The 19,570-nt window shown below is 36.8% G+C and overlaps 3 protein-coding genes and 1 long non-coding RNA gene across 7 annotated transcripts in view; 2 read left to right on the top strand and 2 right to left on the bottom strand.

The window, feature by feature from the left end:
- macrod2 (mono-ADP ribosylhydrolase 2) overlaps positions 1–4,704 on the bottom strand; it is a 601,684-nt gene extending 596,980 nt beyond the window's left edge. For all 3 annotated transcript variants that reach the window (XM_067386580.1, XM_067386581.1, XM_067386582.1), the window contains exons 1-2: positions 4,471–4,704; positions 2,052–2,156 (exon numbers count right to left, since the gene is read on the bottom strand). In XM_067386580.1, the coding sequence (XP_067242681.1) occupies positions 2,052–2,156; positions 4,471–4,507 (142 nt within the window). In that variant the 5' untranslated portion in view covers positions 4,508–4,704. The remainder of the gene's footprint in view (positions 1–2,051; positions 2,157–4,470) is intronic.
- Positions 4,705–6,199: 1,495 nt separating this feature from the next.
- Positions 6,200–8,152, top strand: mad2l1bp (MAD2L1 binding protein). The gene is made up of 3 exons (XM_067386586.1): positions 6,200–6,557; positions 7,259–7,530; positions 7,614–8,152. Exons 1-3 carry the CDS (start codon positions 6,200–6,202, stop codon positions 8,142–8,144), a joined length of 1,161 nt encoding a protein of 386 aa, XP_067242687.1. The 3' UTR covers positions 8,145–8,152.
- A 91-nt stretch (positions 8,153–8,243) lies between these two features.
- On the bottom strand, positions 8,244–14,493 carry ephx5 (epoxide hydrolase 5). Of its 2 annotated transcripts, none has more exons than XM_067386583.1 (9): positions 13,751–14,003; positions 12,763–12,973; positions 12,365–12,545; positions 11,961–12,170; positions 10,626–10,755; positions 10,240–10,454; positions 10,020–10,128; positions 9,352–9,477; positions 8,244–9,187 (listed from the first exon to the last, which is right to left on the bottom strand). In XM_067386583.1, exons 1-9 carry the CDS (start codon positions 13,813–13,815, stop codon positions 8,977–8,979), a joined length of 1,458 nt encoding a protein of 485 aa, XP_067242684.1. In that variant the 5' UTR covers positions 13,816–14,003; the 3' UTR covers positions 8,244–8,976. The 2 variants fall into 2 exon arrangements, with proteins under 2 accessions (XP_067242684.1, XP_067242686.1); XM_067386585.1 differs by lacking the exon at positions 13,751–14,003 and adding an exon at positions 14,360–14,493 and having other exon boundaries at positions 8,246–9,187.
- Positions 14,494–15,965: 1,472 nt separating this feature from the next.
- LOC137020146 (uncharacterized) lies at positions 15,966–18,751 on the top strand. The gene is made up of 3 exons (XR_010895146.1): positions 15,966–16,267; positions 17,261–17,337; positions 18,421–18,751. It is a non-coding gene; the product is annotated as an uncharacterized lncRNA (long non-coding RNA).
- The last annotated feature ends 819 nt before the right edge of the window (positions 18,752–19,570 follow it).

Here is a 19,570-nt window from a genome sequence, read left to right as displayed (position 1 = left end):
TATGTTAAAGAGTCGTACAATTGCGCACGTCATGCAGCCGTGCAGAGAACACCAATGACCAAGGTCAAGAATTTAATTAAATAATACATAAAATGTTGGTTTGTTTTTCTCCAAACCCTATCGCATACCCCAGAACACTTGGAATATACAGCATGGGATCATTCTGTGATGCTTTTGCATCTTTTTTAAAAGCTTGATGCTGGATGCTATTGACAGCCATTATATGGATGAGCTTGAATGGGAATTTTTTTTTAATTCTCCTTTTGTGGTCCATAAAAGAAAGAAGGGCAAACTACATTAGAACAACACCAGGGTGAGTTTGTTTGTTTGTTTGTTTTTAAACGCCATGCCAACTTCTGTGGCTATTTTCATGGCGAGAAAAAATTATAGTAAAACTATATCAGGTTTTACAATTTATTTTTCCTAAAAACTCATACTATATATGGTTTAACTTTGTTAAACATTTCTTCAAAAGTGTTAACTGAATAAAAAAAGGTTTCTCGGAGTGTTAAAACCAGCACAATCATATAAAACATGCTTCAATGATAAAGAGTTTTGACAGAAAGAACATGTTGGTGGATCTCCTAGTGTTAAAAATGTATGTACACCATGATTAGTAAATGATGACTTCATTTTCATTTTAGGGTGGACTATCCCTTTAAGACTGAGTCTTTTGTAGACCAATCTACGTTTTTATGCAACAGACCTCTGGTCTCAAAACAGGAAATAACAACTTCAGATGTTTGATATTCTAAGGCTTCTGTGTGTGTGTTATAGTGATAAGATAATTGGGGGGAAACATAACGGCAATAAAGTTACATTGAAAAACTGTAACACCATCTATGTCTTTCTGTTCTGTATATTATATGTATTTGCTTGGGAAACCTTTGAATAAATCTATTAAAAAAAATAAGGGTAGCTCAAATATCTTAGCACTAGCATTCCTGCATAAACAAAGGCTATGAAACGGATGGCGGCTGACACCTTTTCAAAATTTTGGCAGGTTCATCCATAAATAAGCCGTGATATCTGAGCTGTCAGGGTCACACTGATCCATGTGTCCTTTTCTTTTTAAAGGGCAACAAGTCACTTGCATGCAGAGTGACTATCATGTCTGCTGGCAGAGAAGGACATGAAACAACCAGATCAGTACCTTCTTCCAGAATGACTTTGCAACTTCAAAAGAATAGAAAGACCTCTAAAGCTACTTACCAAGACATACACTATCGCTCAAAAGACTTGTTTTTTAATGTTTTTGAAATAAGTCTCTTATGTTCACAAATAAGGCTGCACTAAAAACATAAATATTGTAAAATAATATTACAAATGAAAATAAATTTTAATATATTTTGAAATCTAATTTATTCTTGTAATGGCAAGCTAAATTTTCAGCATCCTTACTCCAGTCTTTAGGTGTCACATAATCCTTCTGAAATCATTCTATTATTCTGATTTGGCGCTCAAGAAACATTTCTTATTATTTATCAATACTGAAAACAGCTGCTTAATATTTATGTGGAAACTGTGGTACATTTTTTTAGAATTCTTTGATAAATAGAAAGTTCAAATGAACAGCTTTTATTTGAAATATAAACCATTTGTAACATTATAACTGTCTTTACTGTCACTTTTAATCAGTTCACCCAAAAACGCTTGTATGAATGAATGTAGAATGAGTCGACATTCTGACATAGAACCTGGAAGCGCTGCACTGTGTCTACAACATAAACAGTGTCGAAGACGAAGGTCTTACGAGTGTGAAATGACATGAATGAGAGTAATTAATGACAGAATTTACATTTTTGGGTAAACTAACCCTTTAATGTCTTTTAAAAAACAAAACAAAAAAATTAACTGACCCTAAACTTTTACAGTAGCGTATACAATTCACTATTGTAAAATCTTGTGGGCTACTTAAAGGCGAAGTAATGTAATTTTTGCACCACTAGCATTAAAAGGAACTGCAAATCATTTTCAATCACTTTCCCAAGCACTTCCCCCATCTGCTATTGGTCAAAAAACAGATAAGTCAGAAAGGCTTTGGAATTTACCTGTATTATTGTCAGGATTTGCCCAGGTGGGTATCTTGTCCAATGGCACATAGTTTCCCCGATAATCTTTGCGCCTATCCTCTAGACCAAGATTGAGTAAGCGCTCTGTGGAACAGAAGAAACAATACTGTCAAAGTACACAGACAAGAGCATGTCTTGTGAAGCAAAGCTAATCAGTTTGAATCAGAGGGGTTCATAAAGGAACATCTGCGACTAGCTTTATGCATCGTGTCAGAGTGGTACTCTTTGGTGTGGTAATTGTGGCAGCCATGTAAGTATGTGTGAGAAAGCAGTGACAGGCTAATGAGGGTACACTGTTCAGCATACAGCTGCAGGCCTGACATGCAACCAGACTGTTTGTGATCAGTTCTATGTAGCATTCATGGACAACAGAATTCAATCATTTCCAAATATTTATGTGGCCAAAATTTGAGGCATTTCATTGCAATAAAGGCATTCAAGTAAATTTCATTAACTGTTTAGACTGAAGTTTACACAGTTTGTTTCTGATTACAATCTATATCCTAGTTTCTCTTTTCATTCTCCATCCACAAGTTGACAACTTTGTTCCTACGTTTTCAGTTTCACTTTTGTTTCTCCAGTTTATAGGAACTTTCCTTACTACTAAATAACAAAAATTTTGTAAAGAGTTTTTTTATAGAATGGACAGAAAAAGAAAAGCTTTTGCAGTAGCAAATTTACTTTGCAATAATTCTGTAAATCATATAAATATATATATTTTTTTTTAAATAAATATAAATAAGTTAAAATCAAGAAAAGGTTTTATTTTTTACATTTCTAGAAAACTTTTAAATATTTTCTATTACTTGTTAAAGCAATGTATTTTAATAAAGACATTTGGTGTTTCAAGAGATTGGTTTAATAAAAGGAAATTATAATGACTTTACTATTTATTATGTGGTAAGATAAGAAGTTAAAATGTACATAAAATGTTACAAGCTCACCTGAAAAAAAAAAAAAAAAATTATTTTAAATATTTTTGTCTTGCTTAAAACTAAATTAAATTTTAGCTTGGTATTCCTGCTATAAACCAGCTCCATGCGCGTGCCGACACTACCGATTTTTCATGCTGACTGCCCCTACATCTGCCTTTTCAACCATCTTTATTAATTTATTTTTTCTGTTTTTATCCTTCTGCACTCCCTATTGCTACACGAATGCAGATCACTTTCACAAGGGCTCCTTTATGAGCACAATGTGCATTTGCAATTTTAAAATAGTAAAAACGACAACAACGCTGATTCATTTAATCAAATCCCCCCCCAAAAAAAAAGATATTATAAAAGAAGCATTTGATGTTCATTCCCTGCAACCCACTGTATTACACTACTAGGCCATGAGTCAACAGCTCATATCATATATAATTTACCATATTTTTATGCAGTTGATTTGACACCAGATTATTAACGTGTGTAAATCAGCATCACTGTCAAGCTAATGATTTACATGCCAGCAACTTCATAGGACATGTCAAAAACATACTTCACTGGAGTCTACATTTTTAACAATCAGAAAACAGTTGTCATGAACCTCAAGTCACACTGTGAGTGATTTTAATGTCAACAATAGGAAAGGCGATGCTTGTGTACTTAAATTATTATAAATTATATGATAATGATAACATTCTTATGATGAAGTGTCTAAGATGTAGGCTAACACAAAATCATTAAGGTTCTCTCATCAAATCGAGCTAAAATATGGTTGTATCAAACAGGCATAGACAGTGCAGAACCTCAGCTCCAACACTGATTTAACACCTGAACCAACTAATTTGTTTGGAAAGTATACTAAAAAAAAAAAAGTAGGCAATAGTTGTAGAACTACTTAGGAAGGTAGATATCCAGGAGCAAGACTGAGCCACTGCAAAGTGCATGCCTGCATGATATTCATCTCATTGAACTGTTTTATTCCACTAACAGCCCTTCTGAATTGTAATTTAGCTTATGTATTTATACAAACACAAATGTATCCGTTACAGGTTCACTCCACACAGTCATACAGTCATTTGGCATCTTGACCACCTTGTTGGATGTTTTATCATCAAACGGTGTTTCACTGGCTGCACCAAGCAAACACATGTGGCAGTTCTTTTTTTTTTTTTTTTTTTTTTTTTAAGACTAAACACTCATTCATGCATTTAAACAGAATTTAACGCTGGATATATCAGGGCCTTGATCAACAGCATCATGTACTGATGCTCCACCTGCATCTGAAGGTGTGCATCTGTCCATGCTGTTGATTCAAGAGGCAGTGCGACTAAAAGAAGACATTTCTCCCGCCACGTACGTGACGTGACCCCATGCTCAACCCAGTGGGTGTCAAACCCCAGACTGACACTACCGTTATGTATCCTGTCTTTGAACGGAAGAGACACGACCAGAGTCCAAAAGAGCCTTACCTTTCTCCGCACTCCACTCCTTTTTCTTTTTGCTCATGGTGCCGTGGTGTGAGGGCTTCTGGTAAATGGTTTTTGAGTTAAACAACCCCAGGCTCACAGTGATATGCGCGCTTAAACTCAAGAGAAAGTGAAAGAGCTCCGGTAGCGTGACGCCTCACCTGAGAAACTGTCAAATTGTAGTTAGTGGGGAGACTGTGTGCGGTGACGCAACCTATCTTAACGCTACCCGTGGAGGCTGCGTGGGAAATGGCGCCCGGCGATTGGTCGATTCGTACGCGGAAGTGCTGTTGCGATTGGATTGTTTCATGCGGCAGTCAGATAAATTGCGCATACGTTTGACGTGCGCTAGGTTGAGCGTCAAAGCGTTGTAGGGCTGGTAGGGTAGCAACCGTGGGGAGCGAGTGAAAGAGCTTTAAAAGACTGGAGCGCCGTGCGTGGTAGTAATTGCGGGGATGTAGCTCATATTTGATAGAGTTGTATAGTGATGTGCAACTTGTCGACTCACTTTTTCCGCAGATTTGACTTATTAAAATATTCTATCTATCTATGTGTCTATCTGTCTCTCTAAGGGCAAAACATTTTGTGATATATTTGTGATATGTAACGTTAAACCTATAAAAAGTGATTTAAAAAAATCCAGTACTTGCCATCCTTTATCAGCGCACCGCCGGAAATCAATGGCAATGGCAAACTTACGAGCGGGATACTGTTGCTATGGTTACGTCCTCCTCTGACGAACGCAGCTTCTGTTTTAGCGACAGATCAAAATACAGCTCTAACTAACTTGTAGTCTAACTTTTATAATTAGTGGAACTTTTGAAATCCATACTAACATACTTTGTAACGTTTGTAGAAAGGATAAATTATTCTTGCTTTCACTGCACATATATTTTGGATATAATTTAGGTTCCGTTAGCTCTATTTAATGGAAAGGATGGGTCGAATGATAATGGCGATTTACTTGTAAAAGTAACCTTCTGTAGCAACAGGTTTGTGGTATTTAAATGCCTTAAACCTAAATGCATACAGTGAGACATTGGTCTGTCCTCATAAGGAGCGTGTTCAATGACTCTAGATATAAAAGGTATTTTAAAAACTTCAGAATCTGTTGCTTTAAGGTAGTAACTATAAAGATGTGTACATTTGAAAATTTAATTATTTTATAACTATTCAATACTTCAATTTTTTTTGTCATTCTTATAATTTTCACTCTATTCCATAAATATTTTCATATTTTCTGTAAGTATTTAATTTTAAAAAAAAGAAAAAGAAATCAGCAAGACATGATTTGGCACATTAAGTCTATGCAGAAGTCTCTTCAGCCCTCCTGGCTAGAGCACAGAATGTTTATAGATGCACAAACACCCCCACTGTTGTCAAATAACCATCAATCTTGCAATAAAAAAAATAGCATTCAGTCAAGAATGGCCAAGAACCTAATGGTCCTGATAGGATTATATGAAAAAGTCAACCTGCAGAGGGCGTCCATTAACCGCTTCTTTGAAACCCGAAGAGAAAACAAAAAATAAATATTTCCAAACATACAGGAATTAAATAAATCAGATTTTTGCTCTGCCGTGAACATTTTAACCGAATATTTTTTTATATAAAATTAAAAAAAAAAAAAAAATGAGAAGAAAAATGCAAGACTCTTATTATATTTCTCGTGATATCCGGTTCCCGTGTTTCCCATGATGCCGTGTCCGGTGGGTAAATTCAAATAGTAGAAATGGAAGAGAGATCGAGGAGGAGAGAGGTTGAGTGTGCAAAAATGACTGTCACCAAACACAGCAACACCAACGAAACTTCTAACAGCAGCTACAATGACAAACCAATTCATACCAATCAATGCATATTTCACGAAGAAGAAACAAAGGTTTCATCTGATGGAGAAACGGAAAGGAACATTTTGTGCCATGTCGAAGATACTGATTCCTCCCCTCAGTCTCAGGTGGAAAATGTGTGCTTGCTGGACAATATTGGTGAGATCGAGAGAGACAGGGTTTGTGTAGAACCCTTTAACCAATCAGAGGACAAAGAAAACAGAAATAGCCCCACACATGATAGAGGAGAGGATCATGATGTAGGTAAGTAGTGGCAAACGGTTAAATTTCCTGTCTATGCTTCACATAACTAACGTTAACTGTGATAGAATATCAAACTCCAGTCAGTTAAATATCAGTAATTATGAAGCAATTATAAATAATATGATTACCAATTCTTAAAGATTATATATACACACACACACACACACACAGAGAGACACAGACATGTCTTTATAGATGTTTAAATGTGTGTTTGCTTATTTGTTATATTATTTTGCAAATATTATGAATTAGGGTTGTCTTATGACCTAAACAAAATGTATATTGTGATAATGTTGCTAAAATGTGCTTTTAACATACCATCTCTGTACAAAAAATGTATTTGTTTACCACTTGTAGTACACTTGAACCCATCTCTGTATGAAAGATGGGTTCAAGTGTACTATAAGTGGTAACTAAATACATCTTTAGTTAGTATTATAGTGTTAAAATCACATTTCAGTTCATATTCATGGTGTCTCAAAATAGTACAGTTGAACACACTTAGATGCTCTTAAGATTATCTTAAGGAGTACTAAAGAAGAATTTTTAGTATATTACGTACAAAATTAGTACATTATGAAAGTGTACTTTTTTTTTTACCACCTGGGAACTCAGACTAAATAGATCAAATCTCTGAGATTTTGATTCTGCTCATTTTCTTTTCACACAAGAAAGATGCCATGTAAATATCTTATTTCAAGGTTGCCAGCAGACCAATGCTTTGGCCGGTTCTTCTGGCAGTCAGGGGGAATCTACTGGAATGTCTGCACACCATGCTGATGATGAGGAAATATTCAGGAGAGCAAGAGAGGAAGGACGAGTGAATGTCATCTTCCCTGGGCGCATCACCCAGGACGGTTGCTGTAGATTAGTTTGCGAGCTTCTGAAGTGTGTCCTTTACCAGCGGCAACAGATGCCCATGACATATGACCAAATGGTGTTCCTGCAGAAACAGCAGCACAATACCACTCAGGTATTACAGAAGGCCTCATATGAGTTTGATTCATAATTGTAGTTTGTATGTGATATGATCGATTTGTGCTTCCTGTTTCACAGACGGAGGACATGGTGAACCGACGGTCTTCAAAAACATCAGGGGGATTAGACTGGCGCCGCTGCCAGCGGACGTTGCAGGAGCTGGATGAGGTGCTGGCTCACCTTGAGGCACTATTCTCTCTTAGCCATGTTCCCTGTGTGCTTTTCCTGCTGGGTGGGTCTGTCATCCTTCCCAGTGAGCTGTACGAGGTCAACATGGAAGCTGTGGCTGTTGGAGCCGGGGAAAACAGCTTAAGGACCTCAAGCTGTCTAAGACAGCTTTTCCGGACTCTATTTGTGGCAGACTTGTTGTCGGATGCCAAGTCTGTGCGTCTCATGACCACCACGGTCATGGCTCTGGGGCACAGGGATTGTGGCGTGACTGGGTTTAAACCCAAAGTGGATTTTAAATTTCCCACAAAAGTGAAAAGGCAAGTCATCTCTATAGCCAGTGATTTGTCACTTGCTGGGGAACTAGAAAAAAGTAAGAGAGACCTGGAGGACTACATATGGTTTCAGGCCCCTGTCACTGTGAAAGGATTCTGTAAATGATGAGGGAATAAAGAGGAACAGATTTCAGGGAATGTTGGAATACAATTCACTCCATATTCTCAGGGATCACTGTATGACTGGCCAAAAAGTATATGGGCTATTGTTTTTGTTTTTTTATGGGTTTTTTAATATGCTTTATTCAGGAATTCAGAAAACGTCAGATTATTTATGCTATGTTTACATTGTCATCAGCTAATCCATCTATATTTTACAGTATACAGTGGTGGTTTTCTGTTTAATAATCTGGGCTGCTACTCACTTTTAAGACCCTTTGTACCATTTTTTTTAAGTCACTATTAATTAAAACCATCTGCTAAATGGTAGCTTCTGTAAACTGATGAATGTACGCAATTTTAATTCACTTGAATGAATTATGTGTTTTTAGGCTTTAATGAAAATAATGCAATTTAACACTTCACTTTCCATTTGGTGCTACATCTTTGTACTGTCTGCTTTTATTTGCATTTCCATTCACTAACAGAAGAACATTCAATCTTAAGGTCAGGCTTCATTAAACTGATTGAAATGACAAACTGAATATTGTAGTGTAAGTGCATATTGTAGTGTAACGTGAAACTACGTTTCTCTCTAGCAAGCAAATTTTAGCTTCTGAAACTTCAGAAATGTTTACTGACTTTAACAGCATAGAGTAAAAAAGTATATCTTTAGAGTCTTTATGCACAAAACATCGTGCAAAAAATTTACAAAATTATATTGTACAGAACTTTTTATATAACTTCATTTGGTTCACTGAAAATCCTTGGATTTTTAACAATAAACAGAATTAATCAGAGCAGTGCATGTTGTTTCTTAAGATACTGGAATAAAGCGGTTATTTGTGGCCTTTGCTCTCCACTTTCTCCACAAACTGAATGATGTCATCAGCCATAAGCTGGGGTTCTTCCATAGCAGCAAAGTGTCCCCCTCGGCTCATGTAGGTGAAAGAACGCACATCTGTAAACCGTGAGCTGGCCCAGGCCCTAGGACAGTGGAGTAGCTCGTCAGGAAAGGCAGCCAGGCCAGTGGGCACAGACACACTTGTCCTTTAAGGGAGGGAGAAAAACTTTAATAGGTTGCAAAGAATTCTATTTTTTACGTGTAATTATATATTTTTATGTTGAAAAATCAAATTAATGTTAAAGCAAACATTTTGACCATCCTTTTATGAGTATTCACTTCAGGACATTACAAAGATTTCTGAACTTACACTCTGTCCACCCTTGTCTTGAAGTCTTTTTTCAGGTTCTCTTTGTAGAAGCGCATTGAGGGAATGATGGAACATGTGGTCCAGTAGATCATGACATTTGTAAGGAGATCGTCAAGACTGAACTTTCTGCAATAGAAAAAAAAATTATTTAATTAAAACTTAACTAAACCCTTTTATTTTTAGAGTTTGCTAGATATTCGTCCAAGTTCAATGAATGGATGGATTAAATTGATCAAAAATTACAGTAAAGACGTGTAACAAAAACTATTGCACAGTTTTCACAAAAATATTAAACAGTACAACCATTATTAGCATTGATGATAAGAACAAATATTACTTGAGCACCAAATCAGCATATTAGGTTGATTTCTGAAAGATCATGCAACACTGAAAACTGGAGTAATGATGCAGAAAATTCAGCTTTGTCATCACAGGAATAAATGACATTTAAAAATATATTTAAATAGAAAACAGTTATTTTAAATTGTAATATTTCATAATATTTTTTATTGTAATTTATCAAATAAATGCAGCCTTTGTGAGCATAAAAGACTTCTTTTAAAAACACTAAAAAAAAAAAAAAAAATCCCCCAAACTTTCGAACGGTAGCGTATATATTTAAATCTTTGCAAAAAATAATTGAGCCTCTATGTGGTGAATTTCTTTACCTTTCCAAACCTCCATCCTCCAAGTCTCTGTTTCCCAAGTCTGTCCAGGAGGAGAATTTCTCCAAGATATATGCAGCCAATCCGACTGGAGAGTCATTCAGTCCACATCCTGCAGGAATGACAAAATGCACAAAAAAATTTTTTTAGAAAAATGAAGTGCTCAATTAAGTGTTAATTTGACATGACCCAAAAGCATAGTATAATATGTCCCAAGCATTACCTGCTGTGTCCGGTTTTGTGGCCTGAATGTGCAAATAGCCAGTTTCTCTCATTATATCATATATATTCTTCTCCATGTAAGGATAGAGTCGCCTGACATCTTCCTTTGTGAAGCCCACCAGGAACGGCAGGTAGCGACCAATGACTAAGGAGAGGAGCTGTCCAAAGCTGTCTGTCCTGGCAATGACCATGTTCAAGTGTAGACCACGAACACACCTTATTTTAAAGAGAGCAATAGGCAACTTTTTAATTGACAATAAACACTATTATAAAATGTATTGCTCTGTATTATTTAAACATGTAAATAGTGACAAATAATATAGTGACAGAAAATTCATGTCATAAAAAGAACAGTAATTAGGAAAGTAAAGGGTGTGAAACTCCTACTCTGGCTTCATCTGGGCCATGTTGCTGGTAATGAATGCTCCCCAGTCTCCTCCCTGCACGTAAAACTCAATGAAGCCCAGTCTTTCCATCAGCTTATGGAAGATGCGGGCAGCCTCCATAGTGTTAAAACCTTCATGTGAAATAATAGAAAGAATAACAGGTCTATTTCCCATATTAAATCTATTTACAGATGTTGAGATTGTGTATTATTTGTATGCCATCATGGAAGTAAAAACCCCATTTTCTCCATCGGGAAATTTATTGACTTTGAATAATAATTTATAAACCTTTAAAGAGGTTGTTAATCCATGGTATTTACTTCTGCTCAAGCTGTGAGACCGCATTAATTTAGCTTATTATCAAAACTGTTTAACAGTGGAATTCCTGGTGAAAAAACTACATTACCCATGATGCTGTGCACAAAATTACACCAATCAGAGAGTCGATTCAAACAAATAGGGCTGGGCAACAAACTCAAGATCAAGAACATTTCTCTTTAAAAATTCTCGTTTTAGACTTCTAATTCGTGACCGATGTTTTGTTTTGCTCTATCCTCTGCGCTTCTGACTGGGTTCATCATTACATCATGCGTAGGGTCAGAGGTCACTCTTCCACCGGAACTAGACTCGCGTACGGCCGTTGCCGGAAGCCAGTTATTATAGTTTATAAAGTTTTAAATCGTTTAATCACAACTTAAAACGATTAAAGCTGCTGTCCATAACTTTGTGTTAAAAATTTACAAAAATTATATAATTAGCAAGTACATCATGAATCCATTTCCCGAACTATGTTTTTTCTTTTCCTGACTACAGTGTACCTGTGATAAGTGTTTATATACTGACTATTTTATACTGGTTCAGGTCGTACCACTGCGGAGTACCACAGAACCTGCGTGACTCATAATAGATATAAACAGAGAGAAGTAGTTCCGGCTACAATGTTCTTCCGCAAGACGCATGCAGTTCTGTTTAATAACCGTTAGAGCACCATATGTTACAGACTGCAACTTTAAGTGAATGAATGCAACTCAAAATAGCCATGCAAACACATTTTTTACATACAACAATGAAAACTGAACTGAATGATTACACAGAGGAATGTTGTGAATGATGACCTCAAAATGACTAAGCACACTGCACAAGGACGGATATGGTTTAACCGCACCTTAGTATGACACTGTGCTAACATTTCTAAACTCTAATCATACCCTGTTCCACCCTTGATACATTTAAATGTCCTTTTCCAGACAAAGCAGTATTGAACTTGACAAATAATAGTGCTTATGTAAGTTCTAGCTACCCGTTGCTATAACTCGTTGCATGTTGACAGACTTACCTTTTTTATGTGGCGCTTCAGAGTAGCCGTAGCCTGGAATGGAGGGACAGATGACCTCAAAGACCACATCCGAATCGGTCTTAGTGAGCAAGGGCAAAATCCCATAAAACTCATAAAAGGATCCAGGCCAGCCATGAACCATCATGAGAGGGAGAACTGTCTGTCCAGCCTTCTGAACAGGCCTCACATGAACGAAATGCACATCTATACCTGAGAAGCAGTACAGAATTTCACTAAACTGTTCTAAGAAACAAACAATCTAGAACAGCTTAAAATAAACCTAAACACATTTTATGAATGCATGATGTGGGACTTGAAAGATAAAGTGAAAATTGCATACTTTGTTACAACAGGTTTTTATCTAGTCAGGTAAATGATATCCTTTAAAAGTGTTATGTTCTTACCCTCAATTTTGGTTTTGAAGTGAGGATACTGGTTAATCAACTTCACCTGCTTCTCCCAGTCAAACTCCTGCCTCCAATAGGAGACCACCCGTCTAAGATAAGACGAGTTAAATCCATAATTAAACCCAGAATCCTCCAGTGGATCCGTGAAGCGTGTTTGATCAATGCGTCTGTGCAGATCCTGAAGAAAACAGTGCAGTTAATGATGATATAAATACATAGTGGTTAAGTGAGTGTGTGCTAAACACATGTATGAAAGCGGAAAAGAATGATCTTAAGGGGATTTATGCGATTTGATTCTGAAACTGTTGATCCATGTGCCATTCATTACCCAAAAGATGCTGACTTGCATTATGCCCTTGAATAAAACATTACTGTTCAGGTGGTTGTGCACCCACCTCTATCTCTTCCACCGAGGTCTTCACTACAAATCTGTGAACGGCTTCGTCTTCAGTTAAAGGCTTCTCCCCAGCTCCCCACCAGCCATCTCCAATTGGTATCGTTTTGGGGCTTTGCTTCCATGCCAAGTAGCACAAAAGAGCTCCAACTCCAGCAGAAGAGAGTGCTAGGAGCTGTAGTTTAGACCGATCAAAGTTGCCAAGGGTCTCTCTAAAAGTGAAGAAAGTTAGTTGACATGTTGAAAAAATAAAGATTTGAAGGCTAGAATACACTACACAATTTACCAATCTGAACAAATTTTAAAACACTAGGGCCCATTTTCACAGAAAAGACTTACAGATTAAGCCAGGATTAGGCCTTAGTTCAATTAGGACATTTAAGTAGCTTTTATAAATGTGTCTTAGAAAAAAAAAAGAAAAAACATTACTGGTTTGAATCTTGAGACAAAACAACAGCATATGTCAGAGCAAGTTGCTTTCAGTTAAGACAGCTAAAACATGATTTTTAGTCTGGCCTTGTCTGTGAAACCGGCCATAGGTATCATACACTTGCTGACTTTGTACATGGTTACAGAGAAAAACTGGGCATCATACACCAAACTTAAGCAGATATATCCCCCTTGTTGCTAGGACATGACCAATCAAAACAATATGTGTTCTAAAAACATGTTCGATATCTTCCAACTGGATGGAATCAAATTCTGAAGATAATATATCTTTCTTCATAGTCTGAAGAAATAAACCAGGCTGTGCCCATCATACACTTTTCATACTTTTTGTGAAATTGGTCAGACCCGACTGCCCAAAATCTGCAACTAGCGCTGACTCGCCCAGACTGCAAACAGTGCAAAAATCAAGTGTATTCAAGTGTAGTGTATTCCATTCAGTCTTTATTTGATTACTGTAGTTTACTTTCTGAGTAAGCAAATAAGCACAGCAGATGGGTTAGAGATGTTTTTTGTTTTGTTTTTTGTTCAAATAGACCTACACTGGAAAAAGAAAATTGTGATTTGGCACCATCCACCATGCACTGGGGCAGCAATATGGTTGCATTGATGTTGCATGATGGGTTTGTTCCTCTTTTAGTCAGCTGTTGTTGTCATGATGAGTTTGTTCCTCTTTTAGTCAGTTGTTGTCATGATGAGTTTGTTCCTCTATTAAAATGGAATTTCAAGTGTTTTTAGTCTTGAGTCTACATATATTGTAGCTTCAAATGAGTACTCTGCTTTTCATGACGTTATTTTTATATAAAACATTATGTGGTAACGCACATTAGATTGGATGGTGTGCAAAAAAAGAACTTAATTTGCATTGAATTAACACAATTATTAAGTCATGGAAATTTTAAATCACAAATATTACTTAAAACAGTTAAGTAAATAAACGCAACTCAAAATAGCCATGCAAACACAATTTTTCCACATACAACAATGAAACCTCAGTTCAATGATTACACAGACGAATGTTGTGGAGTTGCAGGAATCTGGTGAAGTGCATGAAATGACCTCGAAATGTCACGTTGCACAACGACGGATATGGTTTAACCGATGACACCGTGCTAGCCTCTAAACAAACCATGTTCCGCAGTTTTACTCACTTGATGCAGTCAAATGTCTGCATAATGGAGTCCTCGAAACCCATCGTACTTTATGTAGCCGAGTCTTTTCTAGACAATGCTGTGCTGATCTTGACAAATAATAGTGCTTATGTAACGTTCAAAGTGCAGAAACCTTCAAGGCGCGAAGAAGAAAGCGGTTTTTCCCCCAAAGTTACCAAGTTACGTGAAACCGCGCCCCTCGGCTGATTTCATTGGCCGACTCAACACGTTGATCACCTGTCAAAAGGTTAAGACTTGAGGCAAATCATGGAGGGATAGATTTGCGGAGAAAAAAAATAATGTTATACACTATCTATCAGGATGTGCCAATGCTGGTTAAGGTTGTGGTGTAGAGTATTTTAAGGTTAGTATTTGTTTTAGTGTTATGTAGGCATGCAGCGCTGTGATTGACATGACCAATGAAATCTTTAGAACGGGCTGCGGGGCGGGGTTTAAAGCAGTGGCGCTCACTGCAGAGTCAAATGACGTCCAGCTTCCCCTCTCTAGACACAATGGGTGGGTGTAGCTTGACCGAATCCAACTCTACCTTTGTGGATATATCGAGTGGAGTTATGTTTAGTGATATGGTTATTATGAGTATGACAGGGTGTGTTTGGACCAAAGACTATATATATAGGGAAGAGACTAATTAAAAAACACATAGAACAAATATTCTGAGTGAAACTCTCTAAGTCTTCAGATAAGGGTATTCTCTGCTCTATTGTTAATTTTCCATTTTCATTCTTATGTAGGCTATTTGTTTCCTTTTCATGTAAAGCACTTTGAATTACCATTGTGTAAGAAATGTGCTATATAAATAAATTTTACTTGCTTTTTTTTACTCATTGTCCATGTTATGCTTCAATGATCATAATGTTCTGTAGCTTGCAATATAGATATCAGTATGTGAATCAACATATGGGTCTCTGTCAAGTCAAGTCACCTTTATTTATATAGCGCTTTTTACAATGTAGATTGTGTCAAAGCAGCTTTACATTGATAACTGGTAGGCTACATTATCTCTGTGACTAGTTACTGTCATTTTCCAATTATTAGGTGAGGTGATAATGTTTACATCAATCATAAGGTTGCAGCTCAACTCTCCTGGGTCTCCAGGATGAGGCAAAGTTTTTGGAAACACTGGTCTAAAATGAACTTAATCTTTCAAACTATGTTAAAATCCTTCAGCCAGTTGCAACAAAGGCCTTTAACAATCCTTAGTGATTATACCTGTTCAAGTAGCTACAATATGCAGTTCCTTATAAATTAAGGGGTTTGTTGCAAACATATTCACTGTGATTTCAAAAAAGTGATGTCAATGTCTGCCTGGTTTCCAGACTACTTATTGTAAAATAATCATAGAAACTCTGCGGAAGGAAACTGCAAGCACATTCCCTCTTTTACTTTCTGTAAATAACAGTGATTACTTTAGTTGTAGGAATCAATTATTAGGCAATTTCACTGCACTGATTCAATTTAGTGATCAGGAACTGAGACAAAAGATTTAACAAATGTGACCCAAAAACAATATCTCAAATTAAAAAATTACAAGTTAGAGCAGCAGTAGTTTTTTTTTTCTTTTTCCTTCACTCTAAAAACTCCTGGGTTATTTCTTTAACCCATTTTCTGGGTTATTTGTGTTGGGTTAAAATTATGGGTTATTTTTTCAGAGAGTAACCATTTTCTGGGTTATAGGGCTAATATTTTGACCCAATTCCTGGGTTGTTTAGGTTTCTGGGTTATTTTTCAAAGAGTAACCCATGTTCTGGGTTAACGCCCCTTCCCCCGCTCCCAGATGTTCTGGAATTTTCTCACAACAGTCGTTTGAAATAACCGTCACTTGAACTTGAACGCACTCGATCCGTTTTGGCCTGGGCTTCTTCGGTGCAACTTCGTCGCGTATTCAAGGTAAGCAAGTATTTTCAGTGTCAATGTAACGTTAAACGTCTGTGTCCATGTCCCCGTTGCTATTTTAGCACCATTTGTTAAAAAAATGACCATGGCTTACCATGGTAATTCTGTGGTGAGCATGTAGCCGCCTGCGGATATCGCGACAACATCTACATTAACTAGCTTAAAGTCTGTGTAAAGTCAAAATAAATATGTGTTTTGAGTTTGTCAGACTAAATAAGAAAGTGTTATTAACCACCCAGCCAAATTTGACGTAACGTAATAATACGATAAGTACAGTGCAGCTAGTGGCGACTTCATGCCGCGTTAAGGGGGTCGAACACCGGACGAGAAGCACCGCGCTGCGCCGCGTCTAGGACAACTCGAGGTATCATGTACTTTCTCAGTTTATGGCCAGCAATATTGTTATGTTTTAGGACATTGTGGAATTAAGATAATGTCAGTACTATGTTATGGTTGTACTGTATAATTAAATACAATTGTTGCTGAGTCTGCAGTCTGAACACTTTACCTCAGAGTGTCCGTTAACTGAATGAATTGAGAATATCACCTGAAAATCCAATAACATAAGCAATTTTTATTCATGCAGCTGATTACTGTAAATTAATGTAAAATTAACTTTATATTGCAGCACATGGTGAAGTCAGTATATACATTAACGACGATTTGAGACAAATAAGTGTAAATTTAATATAAATCTATGTACGTGGCACTGCAGGATTTTGAACAAGGTCCTGAACCGTTGCTGGGCGCTTCCGTTGTGTGTACACTCATAGAGAATAATGTGTTTCAGTTTTAAATACGCATCTCTTCCGGTGTGCGACCCCCTTTAGCCGCGGCTAGAGCGACGAGGCAACACAATAGTTGAGTTATGTTAACCAGCTGCGCTGTGCTTATCATATTATACAGTGCTCTACGGGCTTAAGTAGTGAGAGTTAAAGAAGTGTGTCAAGTGTTCAAATTGTTGCTAACCTCTATTGTTTTCTCCAGGTCATTTTAAATGGACAGCTTTGTTGCCGATAAGCTAACTGAGTGGCGGATGTCTGAGCTGATAGAGAATTTTAGAGGTGAGCGTTTTACTCTTTTAAGGGATAGTTCACCCAAAAATGAAAATTTGATGTTTATCTGCTTACACCCAGGGCATCCAAGATGTAGGTGACTTTATTTCTTCAGTTGAACACAAATGATGATTTTTAACTCCAACCGTTGCCGTCTGTCAGTCTTATAATGCGAGTGAATGGTAACACAATTTATAAGAGTCAAAAAATATGCTTAGACAAATCCAAACTGAACCCTGCGGCACGTGATGACACATTCATGTCCTAAGACACGAAACAAACGGTTTGTGCGAGAAACCTAAGCGATTGTTAAATGCAGTTGGACATGGTGTTTTAGAAGTAAAAAATTATATAAATAATTTTCGGCTTCTCGCACAAACGTGTCTTAGGACATCAATGTGTCGTCACGAGCCGCAGGGTTTAATTTGGATTTATTTTTGGATTATTTTTTGACTCTTATAAATTGTGTTACCATTCATTCGCATTATAAGACTGACAGACAACAATGGTTGGAGTTAAAAATCATCATTTGTGTTCTACTGAAGAAACAAAGTCACCTTGGATGCCCTGGGGGTAAGCAGATAAACATCACATTTTCATTTTTGGGTGAACTATCCCTTTAACTGCCCTCATATCATCTCTCTATACTTAAATATTTTCTTTAATATGGCTTTAATATGTCAGTGCAAGATTTTGTGACAGTCACAACTTCTTCGACAGTGGGGAATGCATCTCTATAATAACCCTTATAGTTAAAAGATACTTGTGCCTTGTCTTTAAACTGTTATGCATAATAATGGGCCAGATATTCACCTTTGAATTAATGTCATTATTACACTTGTTAATGAAAGAAAAGATGTACAGTATAGACTGTCATTCACACAAAATGGGTAATGCTGCAAAAGAACCACATTAGTTAACTAGCAAATTGGGCCACGTTTTTTTTTTTTTTTTTTAACAAAAAAAACAACAACATCATTCCCTTAAAAGTGATTATTTGTTAGCTTGATAATCAAAGAGTGTCTGGTGAGTGGTTCACAATTGTCTCGACTTATTAACAATACTCATGTTGTCTTGTTTTCTGTCTTTCAGGTGAAGACAGAGATGAGGAGGCATTTCTTCTCTTAGATGAGGACACTATCAAAACTCTTGTCCCTCAAGTTCAATCCAGTTATTGAATGTTGTCAAATGTTTGAGAGAGAATGTGTTGTTTATTTTTCTATTTTTTCTAATGTCTAATGTTATTACAGTGTGACCTAAAATAAATAGGTCCAAGTGTGTAGAGTTTATGTAGAGTTTAATTTAATGCAATAAAAATGTAAAAGTGCCTGAAGTGTGTAAGTGCCTGAAGTTTTATTTTCTGAAATAAGGCATACTGGCATAGTAACCCAGGTTATTTTTTACCTTTGACCTTTGGTTAAAAAGGGACCTACTAATTTCTGGGTTATTTCAACCCAGATATTGGGGTTGTTCTTTTGACCCAGAAGTTGGGTTATATTAACTACAATTTTGGGTTATTTTAACCCAAAATTTGGGTTAGGTATTTAACCCAGAAGTTGGGTCAAAAAGAATAACCCATTTTTCTGGGTTGAAATAACCCAGAAATTAGTTGGTCCCTTTTTAACCCAGGATTTGGGTCAAAAATAACCCATTATGGGTTATTTTTGACCCAGGAGTTTTTAGTGTGTTCTTGTAGAACGAAAAAATTTGGTTAAAAAATCCCAGGCCACAAACTTACAGTAATAATCATTGTGGTCTCGCTGTGACTCCACCTGAGGTTAAACCCTGTTTACTCAGTAAATATGAATGATTCTGTAGGAATGAGATTCCTAAAAGAGTTACAGTAAATGAAACAAATGTCAGACTTCTCTCAACTGGCACCATTTGTCAGACTTCTCTCAACTGGCACCATTTTGACACCTTGATAAGTTAAAGGAGACCTATGCCACATTTTACAAGATGTAAAATAAGTCTCTGTTGGCCGCACAGTGTGTATGTGAAGTTTTAGCTCAAAATACCCAACAGATAATTTTTATAGCATGTTAAAATTGCCACTTTTTGCCACTTTTTATGGTTGACCAAAAATGCGCTGCTGCGCTCTGCCTAAAAGAGGACGGAGCTTCAAGAGCTGATTCTCCGGTGTCAGGATTCAGTCAGGATGCGCTAAAATGTCAGAAACTTTGAATATAGAGATAGAACAGGTATAGTTTAGTTTAATTAGAAAACTCTAGAAAATCACTGT

The sequence above is a fragment of the Chanodichthys erythropterus genome, chromosome 5 (assembly GCF_024489055.1).
Source record: "Chanodichthys erythropterus isolate Z2021 chromosome 5, ASM2448905v1, whole genome shotgun sequence".
NCBI lineage: Eukaryota > Metazoa > Chordata > Actinopteri > Cypriniformes > Xenocyprididae > Chanodichthys > Chanodichthys erythropterus.
The sequence above is the reverse complement of the archived record's forward strand: the minus strand, read 5'-3'. Positions and strand labels throughout refer to the sequence as shown.